This window comes from Agelaius phoeniceus, chromosome 27 (genome assembly GCF_051311805.1).
Source record: "Agelaius phoeniceus isolate bAgePho1 chromosome 27, bAgePho1.hap1, whole genome shotgun sequence".
Taxonomy (NCBI): domain Eukaryota; kingdom Metazoa; phylum Chordata; class Aves; order Passeriformes; family Icteridae; genus Agelaius; species Agelaius phoeniceus.
In genome coordinates this window covers 3,238,372-3,252,635 of record NC_135291.1, presented here as the reverse complement: position 1 = coordinate 3,252,635, position 14,264 = coordinate 3,238,372, and the positions used below count along the sequence as shown (strand labels likewise).

Below are 14,264 nucleotides of genomic sequence, written 5' to 3'. Positions count from 1 at the left end.
CACAACCCTCAAAACAGCAATCCACGATTCCTGCACGTGCTCTAAAAAGGCAAGTTGGGGGTCAAACCAACCTAAAGAATTCCTGGAACATGTAAATGTGTTCAAAGAAATGTTTGAATATGTATAATCATTATGAATATGTATTTGAACAATACAATGGAAAAACTAGACAAGAAGAGTTGCTGTGGTTAACCGGTGTGCCTCTGGCCATTGCCAACACCCAGCGCTGTTACTGATTTGTCCCTTATTATTCCTTATTAAACTTTTAAAAATTCTAAAGAGTGAGGTTCCTTTATCACAAAACCCAAGGTGCTCACCCCTTGTTGCTCTCCTAAGCCAGATTTGTCAATCCTAAATTTTGTCTGGGTGGCGGAGGAGGAGGCTGCAAGGAAAAGAAAGATGTACTGGTGTGGAGGCCGAGGACTCTACCATCAGAGTCTCACTTCCACAGCTATGGAGGACTGGTCCCCAATAAGAAGAATAGATTTCAAGGTTATGGTGAGAAGCTTGCTTCTCTCACAGATCTTGCTGTCACATGCTGATTTATGGAAAGTTATGTTACCCCATTGGCCCATTGGCCTAATTACCCTAGTTCACCCCTATTACCCATCTCTGGTTAGTCCCTAGAATGTTCTCCCTCTCTGTCCCTCCATTGGCCCCAGTTTACTGCATTCCTCTGCCCCTGTTTCCCTATTAGCTGTCCCGACCCTTAACCCCTCCTTTGCTCCATTTTCCCCCATGTCCATTGGACCCTGACCCTCAGCTCCACCCTCACTACCCCATATAAAAACCCCCTGTGCCCTCAGCTTGCACCCTGTCTTTGTGCCTGGACCCTGTTCAGCTCTGTCCCCTGTTCCTGTACCAATAAACCCAGTTTGCTGAGATCATACCCAGACCCATCCTGCCGACTTTGTCAGCTTTATAAAGCAGCCGTGAGCTCCGGGCTCCTGAGTGCCGGACGCTCCAAGGGCCTCGGCAGCGCCAGGACGCTCCAGACTGGGACAGCCAGGCAGGGCAGGAGGAATCACTGCCCCTTTCCCCTCCCTGCTGCTCCATCTCCCAGCCCAGCATCGCTGCAGGACAGCCTCACTGCCAACGCCATCCTGCCAGGGATGGACTGGGGGGATCTCCTTCCCCTTCCCTCTGGCATGGAGGCAAATCCCATCTTCTCCTTGTCCACCCTCCTTCCTCTCCTCATTCTGTCCTACATCCATCCACGTTCCTTTTCCATCTCCTTCCTCCCTTGTTCCTTCTTCCTTCCTCTCCTCCTGCCTTTTCCCTTCTCCCTGTCTCTTCCTCTCCTTGTCTTCCTCCCCCAGGCACTGAGCTGTGGACAGAGACCAGGGAGAACAAATCCCTGCCACAGAACCTCGTGGAAGAGGCCATTTGGAACTGCTCCACAGGGCAGGAATCCAACGGGGGGGAAAAGCCCCAGAGACCCCACACGAGGAGGGGCTGCAAACCCAGCCTGGGGAGCTGTGAGGAGGTAAAAGCCTCCCTGTGCCGGGAAGGGTGTGGGGAATGTGAGAAGAGCTTCAGGCAGAGCTCAGCCTATTCCTGGTGCCTCCAAAGACGGTGGTGCCCCATGCAGAGATCCATGGGGATGCAGAGATCCCCCTGCAGATCCATGGGGATGCAGAGGTCCCCCTGCAGATCCATGGGGATGCAGAGATCCCCCTGCAGGTCCCGGAGCAGCCACGCTGGAGCACGGGGATGCCTGAGAGGAGGCTGTGCCCCCGTGGCCAGAGGGGCCCCGCTGGAGCAGCCTGTCCTGGCAGGACTGACCCCGGGGCACAGTGACCCACGCTGCAGCACTTGGAGGGGGGCTGTGCCCCGTGGGATGGACTCAGCTTGGAGAAGTTCCTGGAGAAGTCTCCGGTGGGAGAGAGCCCAGGGTGCAGCAGGGGAACGACTCCTGTCCCTGAGCAGAGGGAGAAGCCCCGGGGCATGAAGTGAGCACGGCCCCATTCCCTGTCTCCGGCACTGCCGGGGTAGGAGGTGCAGCTGGAAGGAGGGAGGCGTGGGGGAAAGCTGGATTTAAGGCTCTTCACTTACTCTTCATTATCCTGCTCTCAATTTTTGGAGTTCTCTGTCAGAAATCTCTCCCCTCCCCCACTCATCCACAGGGGTTTGGGGCAGTTTTCCCTATTTGAGGGAAATCAAAGCGATGCACTGATGCTCCTAATCAGGGGTAGGAGAAGTGAGGCTCCTGGCTTCCCGCTGAGCCGGAGCCACCGGAGCCGCAGTGCCGGGAAAGCCGTGGCGGGAGGCGCGGAGAAGTTTGTTTGTGTTTTCAGCTCAATCCCCCTCGGGCTCGGGCCCGTTCCAGGGCTGTTCCTCATCTCCGGCTCTGCCCTCACGCAGCCCGGGGGTCCCTGAGAGCGCAGGGCGAGGCTGTGCCGCGCGCAGAGCCCGCCCCCGGCTGCGATTGGGCGACAGTGCCGTCAGTCGTGGTTCTGGCGCGCTGATTGGTGGGATCGGGGCGGGGACCGGTGGGACCGCCCCGGTGGCGGCCTGAGAGCGGCCGTGGCTCGGCAGCGTCGCCATTGGCGGAGCGTCTGTGCGGGCCCGGGAGCGGCGGCAGCGGCCGGAGCGCGGTGAGGCGGCGGCGGCGGAGCTGGGAGGCGGCCGCAGCGCAGGTGGGAGGCGCGCTGGGTTGTGCGGGGGCTCGGGGCTCGCTGCGGGCCTCGGGGGCGGCAGGGGGCTCAGGCGGGTTCGTTGTGCCGTGTCCGGCGCGTGTTGCCGCTGGCGTGAGGGCGCTGCGGGAGCGGCTGCCCGCGGTCTCCTTGCGGCCGCTGCCTCGGCAGGAGCCGCTGCCGGAGCAGCGCTGGCTCGGCCCGGTTGCTGTGGCTGGGACAGAGGCGGCTGCCCCGTGCCCGGGGCTGTGCGGGGAAATTGACGTGGCCGGAGGTTTCTGTGCCCCGAGGAGACAGAGGAGTCCTGTACAAGTGACTTTATTGCTGAGCAGAGGGAGAGGCCGTGGGGCATTTGCCGTGCGCTCTCTGCCATTGTAGTTCGCAGCCTCCTTTTTATCTTCATTTTCCTGGCCCATTCTCTCTCTCCCTTTGCCCACTGGCTGAGGTATTTGGACGGTTCAGACCTCCCGATCCGCCAACTGCATGTCCTTGTTAATGTGCACCCCCACTTTTGTAGAACAGCCGATATTCCTGGCTCTCTTAAGTCTTTGTTCTTTTTCTCAAAGTTCATGAATTTAGAGGAATTTTGAGCAGCAGTCCGTGTCAGTTTGTTCTATTTTCTGAAACTGATGGTTTTTCCCGTTACTTCCTTCTCTACAAGTCCCTGGCCCTATCTCCAAGCAGATTGACTCATTGACTCTGTTTTTTTCTTACTGAGTCTTCTTTGGTTTTGGAATTATTCTGAGTGCCCTCATTCCCTGTCCTTCTCTAGGCATTCCTGGATCAGGAGGCCTGGCTGCCCCCTGCATCCCCTCGCTCACCTGCTGAATGAGCTGCATCCACAACATTCTCCATTTGCTGTTTCCTTTTGCAGCTGTACCAATTTCTGTTGCAGAGTCAGATATCCTCACCATGGGCTCTGCCTTTAGCTGTGCAAATTCCATCAGTGCAAGCAGGCAGAGGGAATCAGCCCAATTCCTGCCCCGGGTAGGAAGACCCAGGTACATTGTCCAGGCTTTGCCCCAGCAGTGTTAATTTGCATTTCTAAAGCTCCTCTCCGGGCTACCTGGAATAAAGCTTCTCTTCCGGAGCAGCCATGCAGCCCACCCCACCCCCCCCAGAATCTGCTTTTTAGTTGTTGTTGTTTTTGGTGGGTTTTGTTTGTTTTTTATTTATTTGGTTGGTTGTTTTTTTGTTTTGTTATGGTTTTAGGTGGGGGGAGGGTTTTTTGTTTGTTTTTTAAACAATATTTAAACAAACTATTAACTGTTTCTGAGTTAAATGGTCACCTTTAAAGCAGTTCTAGGTGAACGTTGAAAAACCCATAGCAAAACTTGATTCTCACACTTCTGTCCCAAACCTACCTAACCATATAAAGTAGGATTATTTTGAAAAACGATTCTCATGTTGTATTCTTGTCACTGAAACTGCGGGGAAAACAAAAACCCTCCAACAATATCTTTAGTGTTAGAGAGTCAAGGCATTACTTGGTTTTGGCAAAGATATGCAGCACACATCATTCCATCCACACATAGCCCGAGTGTGCGGAGAAGATCATTCCATGACACGTGAGATTTATTAGTTTTTTCCTAAACTTTATGTAGTCTGAACCAATCTAAATCCACTGGTTTAATGTTCATTGCTTCCAAGTGGTGTAGTTTTTAGTATTTGGTTTCCTGTTAGATCCGGATTCCTTCCCCTCTGGAGTTAATTAGCTCCACACTCCTGGATTTCCTGCTCAGCCTTTTCCAGACCAGGTGTCTCCAGCTGTGCCGGGGGCAGTGTCTGGGGTAGCTGTTGGTTGCTGTTTGCTGCTGGGCGTTGATGTTTTGTTGCTGGTCGTTATCTCTGTGGGTGTCTTTTGGGCTATTCCCAGTCTGTGGAGATGTTGAACTCATCTCTGTTGAGTGGTGTAACATCCTTTAAATAAAACCTTTAAAATTCCTTTCCCCAAGGCAAAGACAAACGAGCCTGAGAGAAAGAAGATTTAAAAGAACCAAAATGGGTACATTTTGCAGCAATGCAGTCGCAGTCAGCCCAGAGTGTGGGTGTGAGTGAGCCCCAGAGTGGAATTGTGCCGTGGTGCTCCCCAGCAGCTGTGGCAGTGCAGGCCCAGCCAGCGCTGAAGCTGCAGCAGTGGCAGCAAGGCTTGGCCGCAGTGGCTGGAGGTGCCAGAGGAGGGTGGCCAGGATTTCCGAGGGTTTGAGCAGAGGATCTGTGGGCAGGCCCAGGGGCTTGGCCCGCTGTGGAGCCCTGGCTGCTGCTGCGTTGCCTTCAGGGCAGGCTCAGGGGCGGCTGCCATGGTCCTGCTGCAGGCGGGAAGTGCAAATCTCCGGGGCTTCAGAGCCCCTGAGGCCAGGCTGAGGGGTCCCCCCGTGTTCAGCTGTGCTGGTGGCTGTTTCTGGCCTCAGGGACACTTGGCATGGGCCCCTTGGCCACCAGTGGTGCTGCTTTGCACTCCTTAGGCAGGAGCCGATGTCCTGGCTGGGTGTTGGCAACAGCAAAGTGCCAGGGCAGGCTCTGTGCCAGCCCAGCTTCCTGTGGGAGAGATTTCACAAGAGACAGGATTCTGGCCACAGACTGCTTGAAACATACATCCCTTATCTCCACCCTGCACAAGGTGGAGAATTTCAAGGGTAAGGAATTCCAGACATCAATTCCAAGGGAGATAATTGAATATCTGCCCTGGGTTTGGTTCTTCTTCTTGCCATAGCCAATGGCAAAAGCTGTACCCACGGCATCTTGGTTTTTATCACCAGCTTCCAAAAGTGTTTTTTTATTTCTCCTGACCTGAGCTCAGGGGGTGCCAGGGGTTATGGAGGTCCCATTGTATTCCTAAAGCTGCCATAACCCCCTGAAGGATCTTTCGACTAAAATGAGTTCTTCTTTCTGAGTCTATTGCTTCCACAGTCCCTTCTCTATGAATTAATTATTTCAGAAATACCCTAATAAGTGATGCAGTGATTGCATCAGTCAGATTGAAGCAGTCAGAATTGCTTTTGCCCCCTGTTAGGTGCCATGGTGTCAGCAGAAGATATTGAAGCCTTCCTGCTCAGGGCATTTCAGTGCCAGGCTCTTACAAGCACCCACAGCTCCTTGGGTTGAGCTGAGCATGGGGCGGTGACCTGCGCTTTGTCTGATTCCCCTTCCTTAATAACAGCCTGTCTTGTAGCTCTTTTCCCTTCTGCTGCCCTTGCAGAGCCATCCACAAACACATTTTGTCCCTCAGGCCAGGGAATGTCCCATCAATCTCTCCCAGCCTGGGTCTGGAGCTCTGTCCCTTGAGTGCAGTCCTGGGTTTCTTGCCAGCCCCTCTCCAGGCTGTTCAAACAGGAGGCTGAGTTAAACCCTTGCCCTGTCCTCAGTTCTGAATCCTCCTGTGCCACTGAACAAGTTTCATACTGTAATAACCGAGCCCTGCTCATTCATTTAGAGGCTCTTTTGGTTGTCAGAGCTTTAACTTGCTGCCAGACTTGAACTCTAGGAGATCCTCCTGTTGTCATCAGTTTTCAGGCCTCAGTTCCCATGTGAGTTGTGTCTGCACAATTCTGCAGACAGATTGAGGCCACTCTGGCCACTGGGTTAAACATTTTAACACAAGAATTCTTCGGCATGGCCCTGTTTAACATCCACCTATAATTCAAATTCTTTCTCCCTGTCTAGGAGGGCCAGGGCAGGAGCCTCAGTTAATCTGCTTTTTAACACTTGAAAATTCTGTGATTCCTCCTTGTGTCCATCCATCCAGTTTCTTGACTGGAGTGTTGTAGGGAGAGATCCCTGGCTCCAAAACCCTGCCTTTAAGAGAGAGTCAGTAATAAGCTGTAAGCCCTTCCTTCCCTCTCTTGGAATAGGGTATTGATTTTAAATCAATACAAGCAACCTCTTGTCCTTGTTGCTTCAAAGTAATTTGGTGAGGCTCCATATCTAATTTTCCCTCTTTCCCTGGACTGTCCACATTTGTGGGTTCACTTCAGCATAGGCCTTGCCAGACATTTGACACATAAGTACAACATCATAAGCCTCTGTATCACCTTTTACAATATAAAAATCCAGCCACCAAATTCCTTCCCAGTAAATTGCAATCACAGTAGGAAGAAAAAGAAATTAATGTATTTCAAGCGTATCCCCTACATCTCCTAGTAGTGGTTGATGAAATCATACCTGCTCATCTTTCCCACTTATTCCCTTAATAATTAAACCATGCCTTTCCTATTTTGCCCATTAGGTCTAAGATTCAGAGTGGATTGAGAGGCCCCTGTGTCCATCAGGAGAGGCCTCCTCTCAATGCAGACCCACCTGAATGTTCTCAAGGGCTCCAGTGTGGAGGGTCCCTGGTGTGATGGGAGCTGTGACAGCCCTGCCAATCCATGTCCATCACGGGGTGGACTTGCTGGTCCTGAGGGTGCTGCTGTCTGTGCTTGCAGTGTCCTTGTGCCCTGCAGCTGGAGCCCTGATTCCTTGCCAGGGGCTGTTTGGGTGGGCTGTCCCCTGCCGAGGAGGGCAATGCCTCTGCCGGGTGCTTGTGGCCGAGCCCGTGCCCTGGGTGCTGGGGCCCCCTTGGGCCCTGGGGTTGATCCCTCAGGGGCTGTAGGAACTCTGCCCTGGCCTTTGCCTTCAGCTTGGCCTTTTGCTGCTCCCTTCTTGCACTCACCTGCTGGGCCTTTGTGCCCAAGTGCTGCAGGGCCTTCTTCTGCCCCTCCTGCAGCCCCCCTCGGTGCCTGTGGGTGCTCATCCTCTGAGAGCTGCTGAGATTTCTGCAAAATCCTTCGTTTCTGTGGTGATCCCAAGAAAAGAAAAGAAAAGAAAATCTGGATCCTTCCATGTACAATCTGTATTTCCCAGGTGTTCCTTGCTCCTCGTCCCTGTGCTCAGGGTGCCCTCCCCAGCCCGTATCCCAGAGCCGGTCCCTGTCCTGCCGCAGTGTCCAAAGGCGCCCCCCGGCGGGCAGGGCCGGCAGCTCCACGGGGCCGGGCAGCGGCCGGGGCGTCCCGCAGCCTCCTGGGGGCCGGGGGCCACTGCCGGCCCTGCCCGGGGCTGGTGGGGTCAGGCAGCGCCCGGCGCTGAGCCCCGGCTGCCCCACAGCCCCGGCCCGGCCCCGCAGCTCCCCCCAGGCCCCCAGCCCGTGCTCCCGGTCCCGCACCTCTGCGCCCGGTGCTGCCGCTGCCCCCCACAAAGAAACCCCCTGAAACCCTGACCTCCTTGTTTTCCTCTCCTGGAAACCGGGGATACAAATGATCAGCTGGCAAATGTTGAGGATAAGACCCTGCTGAAAAACATCCCAGTCCTCAGTATTTTTCTCTTCCTTCTCTTTTCTTTTTCTCACCACATAGATTCCTCCTGCTGCTTCCTGCCTTAACCATATTCCTGCACACTCCCCTTCACCCAGTCTCTTCCCAGCACACCAATGCCATCCATCCCCTGTTGTCCTAATCCCTTCTCCACTTCTCTTATTGCCCCCCTGGGTGTCCAAGTCCTTAATTGCCTCTGAGGGAGTGTGCAATCTACCTCACCCTTCTCCCAAGGGACCCTTCAGAGATATTTTGGGATCATCATCCCTTTGGCACAGGACCCCTTCCTGGCTTTCCCTTTTCTGTCTCCATGGGTGCCCTGCCGTGCTCACTCCCCAAAGATCCCAGTGCACTCACTGATGAGATTTTCAGTGCTCTCTCCCTGCTGACTCTTCACAGCCCCCCCTGATGTGTCACTCGTCTGTCTCCTGGTCACTCTCAGGTACCCAAACAGTCCCCGGTGCTGCCGCCCCCAAGGGGGCCGATCACCCAAACTGGGTGAGGCACCTTCAGCTGCACTCACTGCCCGCTGCCCCAGACGGTGGATAGAATTCCGGACGAGTCCCAAGGTGTGTGGAAAAATTGACGTCACCAGAGGATTCTGTCCACAATGCAGACAGAGGAGTCCTGTAAAAGTAATTTCATTCCTAAAGAAAGGGAGAGGCCATGGGACATTTCCTACAGGGTCTTTCCAGTTGGTGGAGGACACAGCCTCCTGTTCATCCTAATTTTCCCAGCTGCATCTCCCTCTTCCTTTCCTCATTGGGTGGTGTACTTGAGAGGAAGAGACTTCCCAATCCACTTACTACATATCCCCTTGATATGCTCCCTACTTTTGTGTAGCAACCGATATTCATGGCTCTGTGAAGTCTTTGTTGTTCTTCTCGAAGTTCATGAATTTGGCAGGACCTTGGCTGAGCAGCAGTCTGTGTCATCAGTTAACAACATTTTCTTAAACTGATGGCTTCTCCTGTCGCTTCCTTACGTACAAGTTCCTGGGTCTATCTCTCATCAGATTCACAGCATCTGATTGTAAAGACACTTTCCTCTTCTTCCTTTCATGGGGGTCCCCCGTTTGTGGGACATCCCCCCCTGGAGCAGGGTGTCCCCCCTTGCTGCAGCCCCAGCCCTCAGGCAGCGCTCAGCCAATCAGAGCACGCGGCTCTGATGACTCAGCAGTTGCCAGGCAGACCCGCAGCTCTCAGCGTTCCCCACCTGCGCCCAGCGCCCCCCTCGGCCCCAGCGCCCCCCGCGAGTGGAATTTGGGGAGGTGGGAGTGGGGCAGCGCCAAGGCCGGGCCCCCCCGCTCTGTCCTGGCGGGAGCGGCTGCAGTGGGGACCGAGTGCGGGCGGGAGCGGCCGGGAGCCCAGCGCTGCCCCAGCCCGACCTGCCCCAGCTCCATCCCTGCCCCTGCCGTGGGATGCTGTGGGTTTGGGGGCAAGAGGGAGCCGGCAGCGGGTGCTGGGCCTGGGGCAGGAGGAGAAGGGAAGGAGAAGCAGGGTTGAGGAACAAAGTGGTGAAACCCTGGACGTGGGAGGAGAAGGTGGGATTGTGCAGGAGAAGGAGGAATAGCAGGAGGAAGAAGAGTGTGAGGAAGAGCAGGAACAGAGGAGGAGGAGGAGGAGCAGAAAGAGGCGGCACCACACGGTTCTACTCCTCCCTGTATCTGCAGCCTCCCCCCCAGCCCCAGGAGCTTTGTCCGTATGCAGCAGGTGACCAGGGGAGGGGGAATCCATGATTTTCACAGAGGCTGAATCTTGGGGTTTCTGAGCTTTACTGGGCAAATGTTGGTGCTTTTGTGCTTTGTGAGGGCTGAATCTCTGTATTTTGAAGGAGGTTTTTGCTGAATATTGACGTTTGGGAAGTTTTTGATCTGCATCTTGATGTTTAGAGGATTTTTGTGCTGAATCATGGTATTTTGGAGGTTCTTTCAGACACAAGCTGCCCAATGACTTTCCCAGATGAACTTGGGCATGGAGGTTTTCCCAGTCCAAGCTGCTCTCCTCTTGATTTTTTCTGCAAACCAGGATTTTTAATTCTCAGGGTGTGGCCTGATGGAGGAGGAGGAAAAGCCCCAAATGTACCTCATGAAGAGGGGCTGCAAACCCTGCCCAGGGAATTCTGGGGAGGAAAGAGCCCCCATGAGCCAGGAATGCATCCTGTGATCCAGCCAGAGCTTGGAGCTGGTGGAGAAACCTCATGGCAGGGAGAAGCCACACAGGTGCTTGGAATGTGGGAAATGTTTCAGCTGGAGCTCCAGCCTGAGGCAGCACCAGGTGATCCACCCTGGGGAGAGGCCCTTTGAGTGTGAGGAGTGTGGGAGGAGTTTCAGCCACAACTCCATCCTGATCCAACACCAGAGGATCCACACTGGGGAAAAGCCCTTTGAGTGTGGGGAATGTGGGAGGAGCTTCAGAGGAAGCTCAGCATTGATTCGGCACCAGGTCATCCACACGGGGGAACGGCCTTACACCTGCTTGGAATGTGGGAAGAGCTATAGGTGGAACTCTGACCTGAGAAAACACCAGGGCACCCACACTGGGGAGAGGCCCTACGAGTGTCCTGAGTGTGGGAAGAGGTTTCACAGGAGCTCCGATCTCCTCAAACATGAGCGGATTCACACAGAGGAGAGGCCCTTCCGCTGCCCTGACTGTGGGAAGGGCTTCAAGGAAAACGCCAAACTCACCATCCACCGGCGCATCCACACTGGGGAGAGGCCCTACGAGTGTGGGGAGTGTGGGATGAGATTCTCACAGAGCTCTCACTTGACAGAACACCAACGGAGGCGCCACTAAGGGAAGCCCTGTGAATGCCCCAAGTGTAGGAAAAGCTTTGTGTGCTGCTCCAGCTCTGTCCCCCATGAGACGATCTACATTGGATGATCCCCAGTGAGCGTTGTTGGGCAGAGCCCTGGTGATCCATGGTCCTGGTGATCTGTTTTGGGAAGACACCTGGCTTGGAGGCTCCACATCTTCCTGGTTCCCTGTGGGTAGCTAGATAAACCCAGCAGCAGGAACATCCATTGGGACACAGACCTACAATGGGAATTCCTTGGGGAGGGCAGATTTGTTGACTTTCAACCCCATAAAATCTTTTGCATTCAATCCTATCTTCTGGTGACATCAGGGAGTACTGAATGGTGTTGAAGGTATGTTCAGGGTGGACTATATGATGTTTGTATCCCCAGTCTGTTCTGTTTATGCTTTAAAGCTTTAAAGTACCTTTAAGACTTTTCCTGAGAGTGAAGAGGGAGAGAAGAAATGCGGAATTTGTTTTCAGAAACTGCACTCACTCCTCCACATTCCTGCTCCTGCACTGTGTTGTCTGCAGATGGACAGACAGCGGGACAGAGCTCTCCTTTGCTTTTAGTTAGTTTTAGCTAGCTGAGGCAAAGTAGTTCCCTACTGTGGGGTTTTTTCCCTTTTCTTTGGACCTGTTTAAACCTGCTCTGGCCTGAACACCAGAAGAGCATGGGCAGCTCACACCTGTGGCCCACCAGGCCGGGCCTGGGCCGTGGCATTTCCAGCACCAGAGGGACTGATAAGGGACTGAGTGAGCTGAGCTACAGCCCACAGAGGGACTTTGTGAGTTTGTCTCTCTTTTAGAGCAGCAAGAGGTTTTATTGTTTAATATTGTTTAGGTTTTATTGTGTAATAAACAGTTTTTTCCACTTTTCTTCAAAGAGTTATTTTATTTTTCCTGAACCAGTTGGGGGACACATGGACATGGAGGGGGACATAGCCATTCATGGGGATGTGGGTGGACACAGGCATGGATGGAGATGTGGGGAACAATGACAGGGATGGAAACATGGTGGGGAGACAGCCGTGGGTGATGACATGGTGGGACATGGGCAGTGACATGTGGGGACATGGCCATGGCTGGTGCCATTGCAGGGGATGTGGGGGATGCTGGGTTTGAGGGAGTTGAGGGTTCTTGGGAGGGATTTGAGGCTTGCTGAGGCCTTTGAGGACCCCAGGCCAAGTGGCTCTGGCTGTGCTGGGAGACCATGGGGGAGGTTCTGGGGCAGCTGCTCAAGGACCCCCTGAACTGGAGCCCCAGCCAAGCATTGGGCTCCTGGAAGGGGATGAACATCCTTGTCCCCAGGAAGAAAATCCCAGCACCCCCAGGTGTCAGGGGCAGCTGAGAGGCCACAACAGGAGGGGAAAGCCAGACAGAGCTGTCACACTCTTAAACTACACCCCAAAAGTCCCAAAACTGAGGGATTGCTCCCAGGAAAAAGCAGCCAGGAGATGCATGAATTGAGGGAAAGGGGGGATGTGACCCCCCAGACTGAGCAGGAGGGACCTGCATCCCCCAAAACCAAATAGGGACGAGAGGTGGAGCTGAAGGCACGATGGGAAAGGGGTGGGAGTGCAGGGAAAAAGAGGATTCAGAGTGGGAGAGGGATGGGATCCCCAGATTGAGTTGGGAGGGGTCCTTGGGTTGGGGGAATGATAGGAGAGGGGAGGGAAAGTTTGGGATGGGATAGAAAAAGGGTGGTTCCGTGGGGATCCCACTGTGTCCCCATCGCTTGATCCCTGGAGTGATTCCCTGGGGCTCTGGAGGGGAATGGATCTGCACTGGGTGGATTCCCAAGCCCCCTGCCCATCCCTGGGGAGCTCATGGGATGTTCCCTGGTTCCTTCCACCCAAATGCTGCAGCCATGGGAGAGAGAAGGGTGTGAAAGGAGGATCTGGATTGGGCACAGAGGAGGAGCAATAGGAAGAGGAGGGAGAGAAGAAGCGGAGGATGGGAAAAGGAAGAGCAGGAAGAAGAATAGAAAGAGGAGGAGCTGCAGCAGAACCACGCTGTTTTCCCACTCGCCCACTGAGTCTGCAGCTCCCCTGGCCCTGGCAGCATCTATCCCCCCAGATCTCACAGGTGAGTAGGGAGGGGGAACTCACCCCAAATCCATTGGAGGATCTCTGGGAGGGTTTGTTTCAGGGGAGGGGATGTTTGGATCTTGCAGGGCCCCAAGGGTGAGACACAGATGCCCCTTTGGAGAACTGTGGAAGGTTCCTGTGGCAAACTGTCTGTACTGGCTGGGGCAGTGGTACCAGTTGGGGAGGACATTGGTGTTGGGACTCTGATTGGCATCAGAGTGGGGAGAGCAACAAAGGCCAATCCTGGAGCTGGGGGATCCTGTCAGCCTGGAGGGGTGGGGGAGGCTGGAGATGAGCAGGGTCTGGGCCCATCCAACTGTGAACAGGGCAGTTACTTTTTGAGCTGGACTTGGGAAGCAGGACCAAGGGCCTCACCTGTTGTTTTTCCCCCAAGCCAGGATTTGTCAATCCCAATCTTTGTCTGGATGGAGCTGGAGGAGGCTGCGAGGAAAAGGAAGATGGCCTGGGACACTGAGGCAGGCAAGGAGGAAGTCACTGCCCCTTTCTCCCTCTCCTCTGTTTCATGTCTCAGCCCAACATTTCCTCTGGCTGCAGGACAACCCCGCTACCAATGCCGTCCTGCCAGGGATGAACTGGGGGGATCTCCTTCCCCTTCCCTCTGGCACAGAGGCAAATCCCATCCTGTCCTTGTCCACAGCTCCTTCCCCTTCTCATTCTGTCCTTCTTCCTTCCTCATTCCTTCCTCTCCTTTTCTTTCCTTTCCTTCCCCAGGCACTGAGCTGCAGACAGAGACCAGGGAGAGCAAATCCCTGCTGCAGAACCTCATGGAAAAGGCCGTTTTGAGCAGCTCCATGGCATGGGAATCCAATGGGGAGGATAAGCCCTGGAGATCCCACACAAGGAGGGGTTGCAAACCCAGCCCTGGCAGCTGTGAGGAGGAAAGATGCCCCCTGTGTCCAGAAGGCAGCCAGAGATTCATTCAGAACTCAGAGGTGGTAGAGACAACTCGTGGCTGGCAGAAACCCCACAAGTGCTTGGAATGTGGGAAGGGCTTCAGCTGGAGCTCTGGAGCTCAGATGTGATCTGGCTCCAGGTGATTCACATGGGGAAACGGCCCTACAAGTGTGGGGAGTGTGGGAAGGGCTTTGGGTGGAGCTCCAACCTCATCAATCACTGCAAGATCCACACTGGGGAGAGAACCTGTGAGTGTCCTGAGTGTAGGAAGTGGTTTCTGAGCAGCTCCAATCTCATCATAATGAGTCAAGGGATCAGCTGGAAATGTATTTACGATAATTGAAAACTGTGGTTGAGTCAAGGGGCCAGCTGGGAGTATAACTGAGATAGTAGAAGATTACGTATTTTAGTTAAGATTTTAAAATTAGTTAAGAAGGTATGTTAGCTAAGCAAAAATCACATAGGTTAGTGAAAGAGTAACAAATATATTAGAAAGTAAAGCTCGGAGTGACAGGGATAGATGTAGCAATTGTGGAGGA

The 14,264-nt window shown here is 54.1% G+C and overlaps 1 protein-coding gene across 1 annotated transcript in view; it reads left to right on the top strand.

The window, feature by feature from the left end:
- LOC129132012 (uncharacterized) overlaps positions 1–14,264 on the top strand; it is a 292,843-nt gene that overhangs the window by 108,213 nt on the left and 170,366 nt on the right. Inside the window, 2 exon segments of the mRNA XM_077191087.1 lie at positions 10,121–10,706; positions 13,867–13,977. Coding sequence (XP_077047202.1) covers positions 10,121–10,706; positions 13,867–13,977 — 697 coding nt within the window.